General features: G+C 41.3%; 4 protein-coding genes across 4 annotated transcripts; 1 reads left to right on the top strand and 3 right to left on the bottom strand.

The window, feature by feature from the left end:
* Window positions 1–125: 125 nt before the first annotated feature.
* On the bottom strand, window positions 126–3,136 carry lrrc14b (leucine rich repeat containing 14B). The gene is made up of 3 exons (XM_030741419.1): window positions 2,639–3,136; window positions 1,913–2,541; window positions 126–1,115 (listed from the first exon to the last, which is right to left on the bottom strand). Exons 1-3 carry the CDS (start codon window positions 2,912–2,914, stop codon window positions 437–439), a joined length of 1,584 nt encoding a protein of 527 aa, XP_030597279.1. The 5' UTR covers window positions 2,915–3,136; the 3' UTR covers window positions 126–436.
* On the bottom strand, window positions 2,740–10,546 carry LOC115788412 (protein naked cuticle homolog 2). Its single transcript, XM_030741420.1, has 10 exons — window positions 10,169–10,546; window positions 10,042–10,068; window positions 9,882–9,952; window positions 6,389–6,443; window positions 6,016–6,107; window positions 4,862–4,957; window positions 4,642–4,777; window positions 4,355–4,498; window positions 3,786–4,236; window positions 2,740–2,806 (listed from the first exon to the last, which is right to left on the bottom strand). The coding sequence occupies exons 1-9, from the start codon at window positions 10,191–10,193 to the stop codon at window positions 3,812–3,814; spliced, it is 1,071 nt and encodes a 356-aa protein (XP_030597280.1). The 5' UTR covers window positions 10,194–10,546; the 3' UTR covers window positions 2,740–2,806; window positions 3,786–3,811.
* A 287-nt stretch (window positions 10,547–10,833) lies between these two features.
* Window positions 10,834–13,824, bottom strand: gatad1 (GATA zinc finger domain containing 1). The gene is made up of 5 exons (XM_030741290.1): window positions 13,383–13,824; window positions 12,248–12,370; window positions 12,077–12,136; window positions 11,755–11,938; window positions 10,834–11,672 (listed from the first exon to the last, which is right to left on the bottom strand). Exons 1-5 carry the CDS (start codon window positions 13,560–13,562, stop codon window positions 11,482–11,484), a joined length of 738 nt encoding a protein of 245 aa, XP_030597150.1. The 5' UTR covers window positions 13,563–13,824; the 3' UTR covers window positions 10,834–11,481.
* Window positions 13,825–15,481: 1,657 nt separating this feature from the next.
* On the top strand, window positions 15,482–20,312 carry chrac1 (chromatin accessibility complex subunit 1). Its single transcript, XM_030741291.1, has 3 exons — window positions 15,482–15,709; window positions 15,842–15,968; window positions 19,221–20,312. The coding sequence occupies exons 1-3, from the start codon at window positions 15,551–15,553 to the stop codon at window positions 19,301–19,303; spliced, it is 369 nt and encodes a 122-aa protein (XP_030597151.1). The 5' UTR covers window positions 15,482–15,550; the 3' UTR covers window positions 19,304–20,312.
* Window positions 20,313–20,911: the final 599 nt, after the last annotated feature.

Raw genomic sequence — 20,911 nt, 5'->3', positions numbered from 1 at the left:
AGAACATTTAAACCAGAATATATAAATAAGAACATGTATTTTTTATATATATATATATATATATATATATATATATATATATATATATATATATATATAAATTAAAGTAGCTACATCTATCTGCACTGCATGTCTGGTTCCTATACTGTAGGAAGTGCTGGAAAAACTGCTAGCCATTGTTGACACTAACGTAATTCCTGTATTAACTATAGTTAAATCTATTTTCACAGTGTTGGCCTTTAATCAAGCAGCTTTCTAGTGTTTACAGTTTACCACATCACACAGCAATTAGTTATAGCCTTTAAGGCAACAAATGATCTACAAGTGGTACTCGCAACATCTGATGAATATTTCTGTAACTTCACTGTTCACAGATGTCTGTGATTATGTACAAACTGAGCTCAGGACCCTTTTCTGTCGGGCACAGTAAAACTCATTAACTGTCTTTCCAAGTCTGTGATCTCCTGTTGTCCACATCAGTTATGTTATCTATAAAAGTCTCAATGACAGCGTTAAAAGACTTGAGCATGTACACCCCCAGCTCATTGCTGGTTTCATTGATGTCTGGATCGTAGGCCCCCATGACAGGGGTGCACACTTCCACCCTCTCTCTACCAGCTCTTTCCAGGATGCCCATCAGCTGGCTCCTGATCTCCTGAAACAGCTCCCTGTTGTAATGCAGCAAGACTGAATCATCGAGAGGATACGTGACATCATCTGTGTAACATTCGCGGGGTACAGGAGCCTCTATATACCTTAACTTGGGAAATCCTGCAGATAGAGTGGAGAATAACCTAAGCAGGGCAACAGAGGTAAGAGGGTTCCCCATAAGTCTGAGCTCCTCCAGTCCTTGACAGCAAGCCAGAGCATTAGTGAAGGCGTCCATGTGCTCATCCTTTATGTTGCATTCCTCAAGGGTCAATCTCGCCAGAGTAGCTGAACACCGGCTGAGCAGTTTGTGTGCAGGGGTGGAGAAAGAGCCAAAAATGTCATGTCCGCTGATGTCCAGGTGAACCAGGGTCTCACTGTGGAGGCTGTTGGCCAGGTAGGTCATGTCCACACGGTTCAGGCAGCAGTTGGCCAACTCCAAGCACTGTAGAGGTGTGTTGAGAGGACTGAGAAGGAAACAATAATAGAGGCAGAAATTTGTAGTCAGGCAGGATCTGTACCAGAAATGCTTAAAAAAAAATCACAGGTATGATAAGGAAAGACCAGAATGCTTGTCCCCAACAGTAAGGGGATCTGCTGGCGCTTTTATGATATAGGGGGGCATTTTGCTGGCATACTTTCCTTAGAGGGAAGGGCCATTTTACATCACTGAGTGATTAGTATTGTCCTTTGAAGAAATAGTTCATTCCTGATCCCAGAAGTTCAGTTCCTCCATACACAGAGAATAAAATATCACTTCATTAGTAAGTAAATGTTTTTTTCTTAATGTTGGTTGGTCACCCATCTGTACATCTTTGTAGAAGTAAATTCAATCTTTTGTTACAGTTTATCTGCTCATATATTTGTTAATTTTATAATGAATTTGCTGCAAACCTATATCTAGTTTGGTGAGGATCAAAACATTTTACATTATAAAATCTGACTTGCTTAAAATTATACTGTGCACACTCGCTCCTGTTCTATTTCCATTTGAGCCGTGAAGAATATCCAGCGGGTCTTTGTCCTGCTGCCGTCTGTCCTCACACTGGCACCGTATCAGCAATTTTAACAACAAAATGCCTTCCATTGTTGAATGGCCTGAATGTGCTGTGACACTGATTATAGGTGAGCACTTTGAGCTATATTAAATCTCTGGATGCTGCTGCTGATCAGGTCCACCATCAGTATGTATTACAAAAATACACAAAGAAAATAAGGGCACCTTGTTGTCTTTCTCTCTCCCCCTGTCTGTCCTTATACTTACTTTAGCAGTCTCCGTAGGTGTCCAGTGAGAGTAGAAAAACCAACATAGAGCTCAGTGAGGCTGCTCAGCTGTGCCAACAGATTACCAATGGTGGCCAATAGATCCTCATCATCAGAGCCGAGCCTCCTGACATCCAATGCCCCGGCGGGCAGGGTCAGAGACTGTAATTTGGGGAATTCCACCTTGGACAGCAGCACCTCGAGGTGTGTGGCCTCCAGAGGAATATTGTGGACCACCTCCAGCTTTGTGATGGACTCTGGCTCTGCTAGGCGAAGAACATAGAACAGCTGCTTGAGAGTGAGAGAATCCGCCCTAAAACTAACAAAGCGAAGCTTCAGAGGACAGTAACGGAGGAGCAGGAAGGCTTGAGCTACCAGCTCATAGTTGCGGCCTGTGATGAAGCCGTTCAGACGGATATCAATAGATGTTTCAAAAGCAGATTGGGACACGTCTCTTGTTTGCATGGCCACCATGGTCTCATAGCACAGTTGGGTCAGGAGCTGGGTTCTTGCCCATCGACCCAGGGTGGACCTACAAGGGCAAGCCTGATGCTCAATGTCCTTAAGGGCAGTAAGATCCACTGTGTGCAGGCTCTTGGCATATGTTCTGGGAGGAGACAGCACGTAATCCTTAGAAAACAAGAGAATATTACATTAAAGGGGACAATTAATGACGCTTTTAAGGCATTTTTAATGACATATTAATCAAGGTGGGGTGTTTTGGTACCTTTAGGCCGGTAAGAATTGCTTCCAAACAAAGCCGGCAGGTGCGGGAGGTGAGGTCAAACTGACAGTCAGCTGTCCTTCCCAGGAGTCTTTGTAGGTTGAGCTCAGGAAGAGGCCACGTCTGGACCAAAGCATGCAGCACCTCGGCCTGCTCGTGAAGGTAGCAGGCCTTGAAGAGAAGTGGGTAGAGGTTAAAAGACACACAGGTGAGGTTTTCCAGAGCCCTTGGACCAGTCTGAATGAAGCCCTCAGCAGCAAGAAATCGCAGGGACTTCATGTTTTTGGTTTTTTAATCCCCGTTTTTTTTTTTTTTGTTTGTGCTAGCTGGAGTTTCTGTGTTTCAGCGTCTCGTCTCCTCTGTTGCTGCTGCTGCTGCTCTGTTGGTATTTACTGTTGCTGTCTCTCTGGGTGTTTTGCATTTATCTGGGCTCGCTCTGCTGAGGCAGGAAACAGGCATGGGGGTCCCGTGGTAGGTAGAAGGGTTGAGGTTATTAATAGAAACAGCTGTCTCATGTCCTTCGCTGGACACAGTTTCTATTTGCAACTTTTGCCAGAGAGATAAACAGGAACAACATATGAATGGTCCTGAGAAACTTCACTTTACTATTCACAGCACATGATACGTTTGGTGTTTGACACATTTTAACTGTTTTTCTACGAAGTGCTTGGATTTATGAATCTATTGTTCTTTTCCAGCCAAGCTGCTTTGTGCAGCATAGAGCTGTAAATGCATTGCTGTGCAACTGAGGATAGTGTTAGTGGAGATACTGTTGTCGCTGCCTCTTTAGCAACAGACTTACCCTCATATAAATAATAGCAGTTTAAACACAGATTTACTGCACAAACGTATCTCACTCTTCACATTATAATGTCTGTATTGGGCCACTGATGAAAAAAAGCAAAATATGTTGGACACTAAAATAAAGTCTAAGCCAAAATATGAGCAATGTACTAAAAAATTTGCACTTATAAATGTTAAGTGTTAGTATACCTGGGATGAAACTGCAAGGTATTTAGTCCACTATAAACTGACCCTCCGGGATATAAGTGTTAAATCTTGGAGGATTTTGTTTGCAGCAGATAACAGTACTTTACATTAAATATAATGTAAAGGAGATAAGTTTACAGAGCACACAAGCTCCTCTTACCTGTCTTATATTTGTATCATATGAGGTTACGACAGGTGGTAGTGGTGGTGATGATGCTCATGGTGGTGATGGTGCTCATGTTTCTGGGCCAGTGGGACCCCACAAGAATGCTGAAGGCTGTAAAATATATCCCTGTCTTGTCCTGGCTGTGCCTGGAAGCCAGCATGTGTAAGGGGCGAGGCAGAATCTTGTACCCTGGGGTGAAGCTTAGCGCTGTGGGAGCGACCCGGGAGACTCTGGGAGGCTGGAAGGCGAGCCTGAGTAGGATGGCACCAAGAAGCAGGGTGCTGTCCATGTAACTGGCAGGACCTTCTTTCTGCTCTGTTCCTATTTTTCCCTGCCGGCATGGGCTTGCTTCTCAAGGAGTGAACAATAGGGAGGCCTTGGCGTGACTCAGGGTGCACAGAGCTCTCACAGTGCACCACTAGATGGTGCTGAGGAGGAGGTGAGTCTAAAAATCAGAAGAGGAACACAACCTTAACTGTACAGTATTTTCCAAAGGAAACACACACACACACACACACACACACACACACACACACACACTAGAAATGGAGCTGTTATAATACCTGGATTATCAAACTTGGAGGAATAGTTTTCAATGCCAGCTAAATCCAGGTAGTGGTTTCTGCGCTCTTTGTTTTCATCTGCACAGTAGAGCCTTCTCACCGGACATCCTGCCTCCTGAGAGTCACTCTGCTCCCTCTCTGCATCTGTTTTCAGTGAGTGCAGGATGTTAGCATTATGACAGTGACAGTGGTTTGGAGCTTATTAAAATCATACTGGTCACAAACTGTTTTGCTCAGTGTTTTTTTTTTTTGTTAGTTTGAATCTTAAAAATCAAAATAACATTTACCTGTCTTTGAGCCCACGCTTGAATAATGTGATGGATTTACAACTAATTTGATCCTGAGGGGTGTGGTGCTACCACAAGGCTGCTTCATCAATGTCTCTAAAACCTCATGCATGCAGTGCATGAGACTGGACATGTCCTGAAGAACACAAACATACACACTGCATACAGAGATACTTTATATCTGAAATATGTCAGCAGTGAAAAAAAGAAATCAAACTACCTCTTTTGTGACCTTGCCGGTGTTGTCAAAACTGTACAGTGTGAAGACCCACTCCTGCCGAGAGTTGTCGTCAGGCAGCATGTTGCACTCCGTGTCCTGTATTAATATGTGCACATATGGTCAGAATAATACTGATGGCAATGTTTACCATTTGGTGCAATATGCTTATTTGCTTTCATTCAAAGAATTATTGTTGCAAGTGAAAGATTGTAAACTCTTTTAAATTAAACATTTTTGAAATGATTGCTCCTATAGTATGGACAGATACTTATCTACTTGCCAAATAAAGATGTGAAAAGTACAGCTCTTTTGTTTCATTGGTATTAAGATTGTGTGACTGTGAGTAAACATTCAGAGATTTTGGTCCATATTGGCAAGATAGCATCACAAAATATCCCCCCACACTATTACACCACCAGCATCAGCCCAGTTGTTCATAGAAGGCAGGATGGATCCATGCTTTCATGCTGTTTAGGCCACAAATCGAGACTCATCAGACGCAGAAATGTTTTTCCAATCTTCTATTGTTCAAATTTAGTGAGTTTGTGTGAATTTTGGCCTCAGAGGCATGACACCTGGTGCGGTCTTCTGCTGCTGTAGGCTATCTGTTCTTCTGCATACCTTGGTTGTAATGAGTGGTTATCTGAGTTACTGTTGCCTTCCTATCAGTTTTGAAGCAGCCTGGTCATTCTCCTCTGACATCAACAAGGCATTTTCACCCAGAGAACTGCCACTCACTCGATATTTTCTCTTTTTCAGACCATTCTCTGTAAACCTCAGAGATGGCTGTGCAGGAAAATCTCAGTACGTCAGCATTTTCTGAAATACTCCAGCAACTATGCCACATTCAAAGTTACTCCGATCACCTTTCTCCTCCACCCTGATGCTCAGTTTAAACTTCATCAGGTTGCCTGAACCATGTCTACATGCCTAAATGCACTGAGTTGCTTCCATGTGATTGGCTGATTAGATATTTGCATTAACAAGCACTTAAACAGGTGTACCTAAAATAGTGGCCAGTGACAAGGCTACAGCCTTCTAAAACAGGAAGTAAATTATCTGTAACTGAATATCAAATATTGGAAGTATATTAAATGATGTGCAAATGTTGGTGACCTCGCCTGTTTATCAGTCACATTAATGTTAACACTCACTGCAGCATGACTGCTCCTCCTCTTTGTTTGCTTCTTGCCCTGCAAGTGGAAATTGGTCTCTCTGTCAGGCGTCTTCTCCGGTGGCAGAACCACTAAACAACACAAAGCTGCACTGTAATTATCTTAGTTTAAGGGTACTTTTTTATTGTGTTTCTATGTTTTGCCTTTGTGGTTAATTTATTCATTATTATAAGCTCTGTCTTCACTGAATGAAGCTAAAACACAAGACTAAAGATGTCCCACAAAGATATAAAATAGTTCACTGTTTCATTCAAGTAGATAAAACCTGATGACATTCACTAAAATGACACATACCATTAAGCCTTTAAGAACCTTAAAAAGGGAACAGTATGGCGTGTGATTGTCCACTCACCCTTAAGGTCGCAGTTATGATCAGAAGTGTTTTTCCTGAATTCTACATACAAGTTCTGTGGAAAGAGTCAAGAGAGTAAATTACCCTGAGGACACATTTAAGAGAGGGAGGAAGCAATTAAGTGATTTTCTTGTCTCGTGAGTGTGAAGATGGATCTCCAGATGTGAGCATCTGTGGATTCTGCCTTTTTTTTTTTTTTTTTTGGGGGGGGGGGCAACAAAACACAAAGCAGTGGTGTGAATGTTTCTGGAATATTTCTTTGTACATGTTTAAACACACACAGATATGGGTCTGCAAAGAATAAAAAAAGTCAGTTTACCTGCATGCTTTTATACGGTTCACATCTTTTCTCATTCTTTCTTGCGTAAATACACAAAGCTCAATTAACCCTCCTGAGTCTTGGCGAGATCTCATTCCACTTTATGTTTGGGTGTAGGCGTACTGTGTATGTGCAGACTGTTATAAGTCAGCCTTTTCTAAATCTTCTAAATCAGTTATATACAGTATTTATGCATGTATTGTATTGTATTGTGTTTGTATGAAAAAAAATTATGTCTTTGCAAAACCCTGAAACGTTCTAATCTTATGTATTTCTCTTCAGGGCTGGTTAGATAATTAAGTTCTTTTATATTCCTATGTACAGTTTTCTCAAACTTTCTACACAGTAGACAATTTTGAAAGGATTTGGATCGATTTCTGTTCCCTGAATAATATCTAATAAATAGTACTTCTTTAAAAAATCTTCTTTTTCTACTTCTACTTTTTCCTGTGCAAAGTGAAAGAAGGCAGAGAATGCTAACAAGAAACCTCTTATCTGCCAACACATCCACCACCCATGTCACACTGATGCTCCAGCCGATGCAGTTGAGCAACACAGGGAGTCATAATTTGGGTGCACGTCTGCACACCCGCATTCGTGTTCAAACGCATGCAACACACCCAGTGTATCTCTGCCACACTCTGCCTGCTGTGAAGCTTTGATGAAAGAAGACCGACGACTGACCCGAAAGTCTTTTAAAAGGTTCTACTGTACCTGTCCTGATGCCAACCAGCAGTTTTAACTTTAAATCGTGCCTTTTCTATAATGCAGATCAAAGCAGGTGAAAGAGAATGATCAGAGTATATGTGTAACTAAAGCACATCTATGCAGTCCTGTGAAACCCCAGGAGCTTGTAGAAACACCTTTCGCAGCGATACCTTGAAGTAATCATTTTGTCTGTATGACTTTATCAGTCTCTCACATCTCCCACTCTTCCTTACAACGTTGCTTTGGTTCATTGAGATTTACAAGCAGGTTTCTTTATGCACAGCCCTGTTAAGGTCCTGCCGCAGCATTTCAGTCAGGCTGAGGTCTGGACTTTGACTGGGCCGTTGCAACACCTTTTCTTTTTCAGCCACTCTGTTGCAGGTTTGCTGCTGTGCTTGTGATCATTATCCCATTGCATGACACACTTGGGCCAAGCACTGGGCAGATGGCCTCACATTTAACTCTAGAATACTTTTTATAGGAGAGTTCATGGTCAGCTTAATGACTGCAAGGTGCCCGGGTCCTGTGGCTGCAAAACAAGCCCAAATTTCACATGACTGTATATTAATTTATAAATTATGACACCATACTAATAGGAATTCATATTTACATACACTTTACATATAATAATTCAGCTGTTTTATTTATTTATTTTTATCAAACATGTAATTTGAACATCTAGCAAAGCAACAAAAAAGCTGCACATTTGGTAGATTTTCATTTGAGGGATAAAAATGAACAAACCAAGACTGTTTGGTCTATAATCAGCTTGCAGGATGAACTTTAACCTAAATAGAACCACAAAAGCAACACTTTGACCACATTATTTTTTTTAAATTAACACAAGTTTGGATTCGCTGTCTAAACAAAAAAACAGATGGCACTGTTTTCTTTGAACTTAGAAGTGAAACTTGCCACGCCTTTACCATACAGTACATTTACTTAAACTCTAATTAGTCGGCCTCCTTTCTACACATACTCTGCAGCAAGATCATAGCAAAGGAAACAGGTTTGAGTGTTCTTTAGAAAATCAACCTGTCAACACCTGAGCCTGTGTCACTGGTACTTGACAGGTATGTAAACATTCATCTAATGAGTCTGCGTGTTTTAGATTTTTACCTACGGCACTTTTTCCTCACTGGAGGCATTCAGTGTTACGCATAAAAGACTTCATTGTTTAGTTAACTCTGCAAAGTCTTTTAAAACAGCTTGGACTTCTAAAAACCATCCCTAATGTCACCTCTGCAATGCTGAAACGGTTTAAATGTAATGTTAAGGGGAAGACTAGATGACAAAGATGCAAAAAGGAGTCATCTTTGAAAAAATACTGACTTATTAAATGAGAGGTATTTGACATTTCCACTTCACAGCAGTGGTGTCATGGGGAATTAAACTACATTTGGCTGGAAAATCTAATCGCAGGAAGTGCTCTGAGTGCAGAACCTCCACCACAGCCCTTTAAACATCTTGGCAGAGTCAACATCTTTTTCCAAACTGCAGAAATTTCCAGAACTTTTTTTTTTAAATATGGCAACATTGTGCAAATATTGTCCTGAGCTTCAGACTTTATTAACCTAAAAATAACAAGTTATGCCCAAGGATGTTAAGAGATCAAAGACTTGAAAGCCGGGTCAGTGAATTTACTGTTCCTGAAAGCAACCCCGTGATCCTCGAAAGCATGTGAGACATCTGTGAGTTACCGCAAAATGAAATCAGTGTTTTTATCACCTTCAGTCTGCCAGGCATGAAACACAACAAATGAAATGACATTATTTCTCTTTGTTGAACGATCTACACGTGATGCCGTTCACGCAATCCAACAGCCACACTTCACCCACTCCAGCCCCAAACACACCACCTCACACCGTCTGGCTGGAGCAGGAAAGCAGTCCCAGATGTGGAGATATATTTTTTTTTCCCCTCAGTGAAGCTGGGTATAAAGACCTTGCTGTCTGGAGGGGTGGGTGGGTGTGTTGAACTTCACAGACTTGGAAGTCTCTTTATAGAGAGGGAGGAGGAAGGGTGGAGAAATAAATAAACGACCACCTTCCACACATCTTTTATGTCTCCGTGATAGATGTGAGCAGTTTGTCCCCGAGCTGGCATAACTGAAATGAAGCTGTGGACGTTTTCTGCCCTATACCTGACTTTAATGTGACCTCTTCTGCATTTATTTGTTTACTGAACACAGGTTGCTTTTTAAAACTAAAGAAGCCAATAAAAACTTTAGTAGCCTTATACACTGATTACAAAAATGTTAATCTCCAGACCCAGAGATCCCAAATTACCTAAAATATTATAAAATTGGCTGGTTTCTTGGTCTCTGGAGCTGGATATCTCCCACCCACTACTGTACCAGCTTCAGGTCTAACCTCTTGTCTGTCAGCACCAGATCAAAGCAGAGCTACAGGTTTAGTGTTACTTATAAACCTGAGAACAATTATAAAACCGATTATCCTCCAGTACCTCTGTCAGCTTTCTTCTGCATGTGAGGCTGCGCTGCGTCTCTCTCAGCACGCTGGATGCCAAACTGCCTCCTGAGGATACAACAGTTATAATAAATTAATGTTAAAAAAATAGAATAAAAATAAAAAAGCTATAGCAGCATATGTGTTGCCTGTCTTACCTTCCGGACTCTGCCTGCGCTTCGAAGCTGCCCAAATAATGAGATGAGTGAGCGCTAGTAGTAAGGTATATAAAGTATTTATTTCATATATATAAAAAAGAGAAGGTAATTGAATGTTACTTCTTACCGTGTTTGGACTGGAATTTGCCCATACTCTGATCAAGAAATGCTCAGCATGTCCGGCCCAGAAAAGAAAAAAAAATAACAGATATGAGGAAGACTTTTCGCGCACTGGGAATTCCGCCGACGACTCCGAAGTCTCACTGAGACATTTATCAAAGAGCACACAGGCAGAGAGAGGGTTCATTGTCGGGCACTTCCTGCTTCGTTTAAACTCGGTTTGATTGGCTAGACAGCGGAAATACGCGTTACTTAATTTTACATTTAAGAAGTAGATTAACAATTTTATCGTGTGCACATTTACAGGCTTGTGACCAGCGTCAGGTTGAGAAACGGCCCCATAACACTAACTGAAAGACAATCACCAGCATTAAAGACAAAAGTGGCTTCGTTTCAGTCTTTAAATATCACCAGCCTACAGCAGCTCGACACAACTCAAATATCACATTTGTTTAATAATCAAAATGCGGGAATGAAAACCAAACATCAGATCTGTCTGTTATTGTGATTTTTCTAAAAGTTTATTGTTGGGAATCACATCAGGGTTTCTTGTTTTTATTAAAGAAAGAAATCAGGCAAAGGTAGTGATGGAAAAGAGCATTTTGTTTATTATCAAATACAAAAGTAACAAATCTATGGAAGCTTGTTTCTGCTGCCAAAAAAAAAAAAAAAAGCCATTCATAATTCAAAATTTCAGGTTATCATCTCAGTTTTGAGTTAGCAAAAAGCTGATTTTTTTTTTTTTTTTGTTTCTCTACTGTTGGAAACAAGCCTCCACACATTTCAGTGTCACAATTTGTGATCTTGTTTTAAAAAAAGTAGTTACACATCTTTAGAGCCAAATTACAACTCGCCTTCACACATGAAGTAATGATTTTGGGGTTTTGTGATCATTATCTCCCTAATAAATGAAGGAATCTCTGTATGTGTATGTGCGAGTCGTCTGTTCTACTTCAAACCTGGCAGGTGTGTCGGTGGGGACCCAAGTCAGTGCAGCGCTAAGTTTGAGAGTCATTCGGATGAGGGGTGGAGTCATTTTTGTGAGGCTTCTTCCTGTTGGCAGTCATTTAAGGTGCCCGTTGCTCCAGTTGGTAGGCATCATTAAAGACAAATGTATAATGTCACATTTTAGATAAGTCTGTGTCCTCACAGATGACATCACAGTCCCCTCAGATATCACTGTTCACAATGAAACCTCCACTGATGGTACAGGTCCCTTTGCTGATGTGCCTGTGACAGCAGACACTGCACTAGGACGATGTGAATGTACATTTTTGTTTAAAAAGATCAGACTGAGTCCATATCTATAGCACAGTCCCACTAACTGCTGCCACTGACAGACTCTTTGACAGCGTGGGCTGGTGTGGGTCCAATGTGGGTCCACATGTAGCCTTTCTCTGGTCGTGTGGGGATAGTAGGGAATGGGGAACTCCGGGACTTGAAGTATTCGGAGGGGGCGTGGCACACAAATTCCAAATATTCCATCTTTCTGGGCAGATCCTCCTCTGGACCTAATGCAAAAACATGTGTTCTTTAAAAGCCTGACTAAACAAATTCCATTGGACTATGGCCTAATCCTGAATAAATGCTCACCAACAATGTATGTCCCAGGATCAAAATGGTCCTTTGGGCTGGCTTGAGTGGGGATGAGCCACGTCAGTGCTGCACTCTTTTCACAGTACTGATCCTGCACAAAGCCTCGAATCTGAGCATAGTAAGGCTTCCCATCTTCCTCGTCTATTACCTTAATCACATCTCCTATTTGGTAGTATACACCCTGTAAATATGAATATAATCACATTGGTGATGGATGAAGGTTTATTAAGGCAGTGCTGTAATTAATGCTTCAAAAAAATCAGACCAGTTTGAAATGAAAATGATCATTTATCATGCATGGAACGAATAAACACCGTACCTTATAAAATATGGATTCTGACGTGATGATAGTTGCTACGGATTCTGGAGCTTTGATTGGCTTAAAAAAACAAACAAACAAAAAAAAAAGAAGAGAAATTTGGCAGACAAAAGGGTCAAATACATCAACTCATAAGGAAAGAAGAAAAATCAACTGTGTGTGTAAACTTACATTTTTGAGTTTAAATATGTGTCTTCTTCCCTTTCCTTTTGTTGAGACTTTTTTCTCTGACGCAGGAGCTTTGTACTTGGTGCTTCTCAGACGTGCAGACCTCCTGTGGATCTCCTGCTTGGACTACAGGCAAACACGAGAAGGGATCAGACATTCAACTGCAGCTTCTTATTTGAAGAAAAAAAACAAACAAAAAAAAACCCCCCCTAAAAACAAAACTACCCTAAAACGAGATAATACTAAAGCCAGTACTAACGACTAGCAATTTTTTTTGTCTGTTAGAGGATTAATCGCTTAATGTACAAAATGTTTCAGTAAAATAAAGAGTTCTGCAGTACTTAAGGGGTTTACTTTCTGCCTTTGACTTGGATTTTACTTGATAACAGACTGTAATATTGCTGGTTTTAATTAAAGATAAGGATTTAAACAGTCATGAGCGTTTCATACCTCATCCAAGGATTTAAGTACTTCTTCACTTTGAAAAACAGCCATTTGAAACAAGTGACTGTCAGGCTCAAAGCATCACTTTTTATGCGATACCATCTGTTATTTGTGCACAGGGCATGGCACGAGAGCCTGAAAATGGTACCCGGTGTTCTCTAAGCCAGGTCAAGGCTGTGTTTATTACAGGATTTTCCACTGCCCACCCTAACTGGTATCATGATCCCATCTGTGCCTCTGCATTTAAAAAGTCCTGGAGTCAAACCCGCTTGTTCCTGTTAAAATGGCAAAGCTGGCTTACACATGAACAATGAAAACTGAAGCATATCTTCACGTGTAAAGTTAAAACCAGTAATAGAAAGGTATTTTTCTTGAAAATTAAATAAAATAAATACGTATTGACCCTTCCTCTCGCCCTGTGGCAGCTGGGATAGGCTCCTAATAATAGTCCTCATTATTTTAACTGAAACACAAAACATCCCTAATCTATCTTGGGTTGGCATGCCACTGAGGGGCGCTGTTATATTCTGCTGTGAGATTATCTGTAAATGGTACCGCTGCAGTGTCAACGCACAGCTTCAGCTTCTAAAACAGGGCAAGAACGGGCACCTGAAGACCAACTCATGAGGATATACACCCACGATAAACAGGCCTCGCCCTAATCTAGAAACACGGGACAGTGGGTGTCAGTAACCTGTTTCCCCCCGCCATTGCTGGGCTGAGTGATGGAGGACAGGGAGGGTCCTAACGCCCCGCCGCCGGCGCTCTTTCCCGTGCAGCTGTTACAGAGGATCTCTCCCTGATTCCCTTTCTTCCACATGGAGGAGGAGTTCGTCTTGCAAACTGCGCAGCATGGTTTCAAACCCAGCGGCATCGTCGCCACTTCGGAAAGCGACGCCGGCGAGCGCAGAAATAGCACAGAGCTCACTGAGGAGACGAAGATGCTCCGTTTGTGTGGCCGTGAGTCCAGCAGAGAGGCTGAGATCTTCTTTCTGTCACAGTTCGACTTTAAAAAAACCGGTACGATTCTAAATTAGCTACAAGAATAACCAAAATTAAAAGGAACCTGGATTGTTTATCTCTGTGGCCCGTTTTTAGCCATTACAAACGGCACTGGTCTTCTTCTTTGGTTTAGATTTAGGTAATCGACTAAATCAAGCGCCCCCACGGGACTGGAGGACAGAGCGCAACACAGTCAGTAGGCAATATGTTTCAAGCTTCAAGATTCGGGTTAAACGTAATTGTTTTAATTAAAGTTACTGCAATTTATTGTAATAAATTAATTGAATTAATAGTGCTAATTACAAGATGTTGCTACTGTAGCATGCATCCCATAGTTGCATATTTTCTTACTTTCCAGGCAGCTGGTGGTTAATGTGCTTTTCTGTGTCAGCTTGCAGAAACCAACCAAGGTATGCAGAAGAGCATCTCTAAATATACAGCACATCAAAGTTTGAAGCGGATGAGCTACAGCGGCAAAAGATCACACAAGGTGCCACTCTTGTCAGCTAAGACCAGGAAACTGAGGCTACAATTCACACACACTCACACTCAGTTGGACTGTAGGAGACTGGAAAAATGCTGCTTTGTCTGATGATTCTTGACTTCTGCTGCAACATTCAGATGGTAGGGTCAGAATATGGTATAAAAAACATGAAAGCATGGATCCATATTGCCTCATATCAACAGTTCAGGCTGGTGCTGGAGGTGTAATAGCGTGGGGGCTATTTTCTTGGCACACTTGGGGCCCCTTAGTCCCAACTGAGCATTGTTTAAATGCCACAGCCTACTTAAGTATTGTTGCTGACCAGGTCCATCCCTTTATGACCACAGTGTACCCATCTTCTTATGGCTGCTTCCAGCAGGATAATACATCATGTCACAAAGCTAAAATATTCTTAAACTGGTTTCTTTAATATGGCAGTGAGCTCATTGTACTCAAATAGCCTCCACAGTCACCAGATCTTAATCCAATAGAGGACCTATGGGATGGGGTGAAAGAGGATATTCACGTCATGTATGTGCAGCCAACAAATCTGCAGCAACTGTGTGATACTATCGTGTCAATATGGACCAAAGTCTCTGAGGAATGTTTCCAGCACCTTGTTGAATCTGTGCCTCAAAGAATTAAGGCAGCTTTGAAGGAAAAGGGGTCTGACCCAGTACTAGCAAAGTGTACCCAATAAAGTGTTTGAGTGTAAAATATCCACTGAAGTCATATTTAGTTAGAATGTACATGTCTATTTACAAGAACAAAACAAAAAAACAAAATAACAAAAAAATAGGATTATATACAAAATACAGTTCCCTTAAAAGCAAATACTGCCCAGAAAGTGAGCTCCCTTGGTGGAGGTGTGCGCTCACTGTGCCTGTCACACTCACTGAGTGTTTCTTGTTGTTTGATGTAGAGTGCTGTGGTGGTGTACAGAGGCAAAAATTCAAAAGAATGTGTCATTGTCCAAATACTTATGGCCCTTGTATTTGATGAAGATTACATCAGCAGTAGTGATGGACAGGCTGACGAATGAGCAGCTTGGAAACAAAGTTAGCTGAGATAGTTTGGACATGTGCAGAGGAGGGATGTTGAAGATGGAGCTGCCAGATAGGAGGAAAAGAGGAAGACCACATAGAACATTCATGAATGTAGTGAAGGAGGACATCCAGAGGGTTAGTGTGACAGAGGAGGACGTTATAGACGAGATGGAGGCAAATGAGCCGCTGTGGTACCGTCATTCCACCAGGAGGCGATGTTACAGCGTAAAGGCTGTCACGCGCTTTTAATCTGACAAGACGAAGAAGAAACAAATTGCGTCACAATTCAAAACAATACTGGAAGTTCCGGCTGTATCGCGCTGTGTCCGCATGAAGATGTCTCAAAACAGCTCCGTCAAAGACGACCAAGCGTCAGGTAACAAAAAGACTATCTCCCTGCCGATATCGAGGGTGAGGCTGATCATGAAGAGCTCCCCCGATGTCTCCAGCATCAACCAAGACGCCCTGTTCCTCACCACCAAAGCCACAGTAAGCTACAGCCCACCATCATCAGGTCATTCATCAGCGGCTGCTAACGAGGTTAGCACCGTTAGCCTCTCGGGGATCTGTGAGCTGATGCAGCGCGTGTGTGTGTGTCTCTCGTTGTTGTCGTTGTTTTAGGAGCTGTTTGTGCAACATCTAGCTCTGTCCTCCTTCAACAACGGCTCCGGGAAGGACACCAATACTCTGTCATACAGCGACCTGGCGAACACCGCGCAGGAGACGGAGACTTTCCACTTCCTCACAGGTGAGACGTGCTAACACACCTGCTGGTACCTCAGTTGCTCACAGCGGGCCTCTGAAGCATCAGCAACCAGCTGAGTCTGTATATAGGTGGTAGAGCAGGTCATCTGCTAATCGGAAAGTTGGTGGTTCGATCCCTGGCTGCCCCAGACTGCGTGCCAAAGTATCCTTGGGCAAGACAGTAAACCCCGAGTTGCTCCCGATGCGTTAGTTGATGTGTGAATGTTAGATAGAAAACACTTAGGCAGAGAAAAAAAGTGCTTTATGAATGTGTGACTAGGTCATGCTGTATGCTTTGAGTGCTCAAACAGAGTATAAAAGCACTATGTTACCATTTACTTTAGAGTCCAGATTATTAGGAACACTGAATTGATAATCCTGCTGTTGCATTACATCAGTGGCTCTCAAAACTTTATCACTCCTTGATCAGCACGGTGGCGTAGTGGTTAGCACTGCTGCCTCACAGTTAGAATACCATCTGGAAGGCCTGGGTTCGATTCCACCTTGGCCCAGGCCTCTCCCTCTCTCTGTGTGGAGTTTGCATGTTCTCCCCGTGCTTGCGTGGGTTTCCTCCGGGTACTCCGGTTTCCTCCCACATTCCAAAGACATGCACTTACTGGGGTTAGGTTAATTGGCTAATCTAAATTGCGAGCATGAATAGTGACAATATGGTGAGTGTGAAAGGTCGTCTGTCCCTCTGTGTTGGCCCTGCAACAGGCTGGCGACCTGTTCAGGGTGTACCCTGCCTCTCGCCCTATGACAGCTGGGATAGGCTCCAGCCCCCCCCGCGACCCTTAACAGGATGTGCGGAAGCGAATGGATGGATGGATGGATGGATCTGTTTATCACTCATTAACAATGAAAACTTGAATTCTGATTAAAAGGCAAAACAAAATCTGAATCTATTCATTGCACATGTTTCTCTTGGTGTCTGCACCCCACCTGCAGTCGCCTCTTCCACAGTCTGAGAGCTAGTATAATAATAACTGAACTAGCTTTTGGATAGTTTCACTGACTAGGTAATAACATAACCCAGCATCATTGGGTCACAACTAGCGTGTAGTGATACAACATTGCACGGTTTGGTTCATATTGCAGTACAGAAGCCATGATTTGGACAACTTTGGTTTGGTTAATTTGCAAATATGAAATAGTTATTTCTGGATCTAATAATGATTTAAGTGACTAAAACAAACAAATTAATTATAATTTCCTTAGTCCTTGGAAGCAATAACAAATTTTTGATCATGATCATAATGATCATAAAAGCCACATTTGACTAGAAAACAAATGAAAATTGAGTAAAATAATAACTGATGATCAATTGATCAGTGGCTACTACACATCACCTGAGAGGTCTGTTATTGTTTCATTACTAAAACTCAAAAGCAACACAGCATTCCTCAGAAAATAAAGCTGACAAAAATAATCCTTTTCTGATGAGATTCATGAGAACAAAATTAATCACACATATCACCACATATCGAATACATATCTCCTCGTTCTCACCTCGTGCTTATTTATTCCCGATATTGTTGCAGTTACTGATTTTTTTTCAGTCCCATTTACGGACAGCTGACAGGAGCCATCCAATCAGCTGGGCTGGTTATAAGCTAACATTATGCCAGCTAATGTTAGATTCAAATGCTCTTAAAATCACACCTTCCCCTGATAAACAGTTTGATTGCATTCACATTATATGAGAGTTTATTCACTAAGTACCTGAGTTGTTTAGATCCACCTCGAAGAAAATTTCCGCAGCCTGGGCTAACAGTGGCCAAATCATCAGTGTTTACTAAAACGGCAGCGGTTACCGACAGAGAAGTCCTGGAAATCCTCAACAACTCACCTCAGATCATGAACTCGCTCTGGACTCTTTTCACGAGTTTTACAGCCTCCTCCAGAGTAAATAGACGTGGATGCTTCGTGAGGTAAACGGTGATCTTACAGTCTGCGCTCACTAGATAAATGCTGGACTTGGGAGTAAAAATGTAAAATATCATAATATTTAATTAATACATATCTGTTTTTATTCCTGATTTTTTTGATAAGTATTTATTATTAAAATATGTCAAAATATAGTGTGTGCAAAAATGTTTTTATACACAAACAGTAGTAGAAACGCGCCAGCCAGCCACAGCTGCTATGGGTACAGAAGGTTAAAACACAGAACTCGAATTTCGATCTATCCATCTGTTTTCTTCCGCTTATCCTAAACCATGGCTTCTATAACCACAGTAAACTGTTACACCTCTAGTCACAAGCTAGTGGTCCCCTAATGCCAGCCCCAAGCCGGATAAATGGGGAAATTGGGGTTCAGTTTGGCTGCCTGTGAGGAGTGTTAGGGGATTTATGCTTCTGTGTTAAATCTGTGTCGTAGGAACATTGTAACCACAAAGCTGTTTGAAACCCTACGCCATAAGCTCATGTGCACTACCCTGGACATGTAAGGCCTGAATTAGACTTATGCCTTGGGTCTTTGGCATAACTGGAAACCCCTCTGAACCCTACGCAGTAACCTATGATGTAACCTGATGTGCACCTCCCGAGAAATGTAACTGTTGGAAACAAGGTCAACTGCGACAATTCTGATTGACCTGTTAGTTGATTCCTCTCGTGCCTTTTCAGCTACATTTTCTATTCATATCCACAATAAAAGGACTCACAAATGTCAGCAACTTCCTGGGTGGAGATTGCTGAAACTATTGAAATGGACGTGAGCAGATGAACAAAGAGGTGGAAAAATCTTGAGGGACAAAAATCTCCAAAAATGGAGAAAAAAATCATTTGATTTGGCACAGATTTTACATCCTTCCCAATCCATTCGTTCTCCCCGTTTATCCAGGCTTGGGATTGACACCAGGAGTGCACTGGCCTGTGGACATGTTAAGTTTTTAAAACAGATTTTCACTGAATATGAACCTCTTTATGTTGATGTTAGTTTTTTCTTTCCTGTCGAGACATTTTTGAACCAGTTTATTATAATCGATCTAAAACTATTAACCAAATATTGGTGAAAAATCAGATGGATGCATTTTAAATTTAAAGAAGTTTACACATTAATCTACAATTGCATTTTTCTGCATGTTTTTGGTGCAGCTGTGCAGTGTGTCTATTGTTTGAGTGTTTCTAAAACTCTTAAATTAATAGCACTTCCTGACCAGGGATAAAAAAAGGCATTCAAGTTTTTTTTTTCCTGCAATCATGTGTATAAAAATGAGTTTTTCTTTTTCTTTTTTTTTTTTTTCCTGGACAGATATTCTGCCTAAGAAGATCTTGGCTCGAGATTACCTCAGTTCTTTGGAGCAAATGCAAGAAGAAGAAGAAGCTGATTACTGAAACAGAAGGATGGACCACATTTCCCATCTGGACAGATGTTATCACATCTTCTTGTCCAGCCTGTCACTGAAAGCAAAGTGACCGTCAGAAAAGACACTTTGAACTCTCTGAGTTCATCTTTAGGGCTTTTGTAAAAAAGTTAGAGGATGTGGAACTGAAAGCGAGTCCACTCGAGATTAATGTGAAATCAAGTAAAGACTCAGAGATCAAATTTAAAAACAAAGAACACAGATTCTTAGAAAGGAGTAGAAGTCAAACCTTGCATCTGTTATAAGTAGTTGATGCCACCAAACTAAATTTGCAACAGTAAATGTAGTTCAGTGACCCTTTTCTGCAGAATTGATTTCCTCTACAAAGACATATTTTTTGTGGGCTACTAATAAATGATGCAAACAGGAGTTCAGAATGAGTTTGCATTTAAGCATACTTAAAACTATTTATGGAGATTTTCTGGTAGCACTGACTTAAATTTGTATGCTTGATTGGCATGCACCATTGTCAGAAATGTTTTTGCATGACGGGCCAGTGCAGACTCACTTCACGTGAGAAGCCGAGACACGGAAATCCAGTCCACACAGCTGGAGTGCAGATGTGTCAGTTCCTGAGTTACTGTTTGCTTTAAAAAATGATTGAGTGAAAACTTTATTTTAAAGGTGCTGTGAAACATTGATTTCAAACTCAAATGTGCTGATTTGACAGATTTTTCAGTTATAGATGAGACTGCTTTTTGTTAACCTTATATTCATGTTTTGAGCTGATCATCAAAAGTTGCTCAAACTGATCAAAAGTACAGATACTGTTTTTTTTCCCCCCATTATAGCTACAAAGTGTCTGAACATGCGCAGAAGTTCAAAATAAAATCTCAGACTCTAAAAGATGTAAATATTTAAAGTGTTTCAGCTTAGATGGCGTACACCCTTGTGTATTTACACATTTGTGGTTTAGATTTGATATTAAAACAAAGATTCATGCTGTCTGGTATTCATTTTGCACTGAGTGTTGTTTTTTTTTTGTACCAAAGTCGTGAAAAGAACAGATCGTGTGTTAAACAACTCCCATATTCTCCTCTGAACTCCACAGGAGTCCTGGAGTTTATTGTGACCATTGAAATCCTCAGTTTTGCAAACACATATCACACAGTCATGGTAAAAAAGATTTTATGTGACATTACACCGTGTTGTTTCATTTTTATAAAGTACACTGCATGATTCAATAGGTTGTAGATCCAGCAGCAATAACTTGAAGTAATCATTTTTCTGCATGACTTTCAGTTTCTCACATCATTGTTGAGGAATTTTGGCTCACTCGTCTTCATAATATTATATTTCAGTTTTTAAGGTCTCCCCAAAGCATTTCAATCAGGTTGAGGTCTGGACTTTGGGCCATTGCAGTACCCTGATTCTTGACTGTTTCTGATTTGTAAATTTGTGGAGACATTCACTCCTGGGGAAATTGGCAACTGTCTTGAAAGTTTTCCACTTGGTAATCTTTCTCACTGGAGAGTGATGGATTTCAGATTGTTTGGAAATGACCTTATAACTCTTCCCAGATTGATGGGAGGCAGCAGTTGCTTCTCTGAGAGCATCGCTGACGTATTACCTCCTTGGT

Source organism: Archocentrus centrarchus, chromosome 11, assembly GCF_007364275.1.
Source record: "Archocentrus centrarchus isolate MPI-CPG fArcCen1 chromosome 11, fArcCen1, whole genome shotgun sequence".
Classification (NCBI taxonomy): domain Eukaryota; kingdom Metazoa; phylum Chordata; class Actinopteri; order Cichliformes; family Cichlidae; genus Archocentrus; species Archocentrus centrarchus.
The sequence above is the reverse complement of the archived record's forward strand: the minus strand, read 5'-3'. Positions and strand labels throughout refer to the sequence as shown.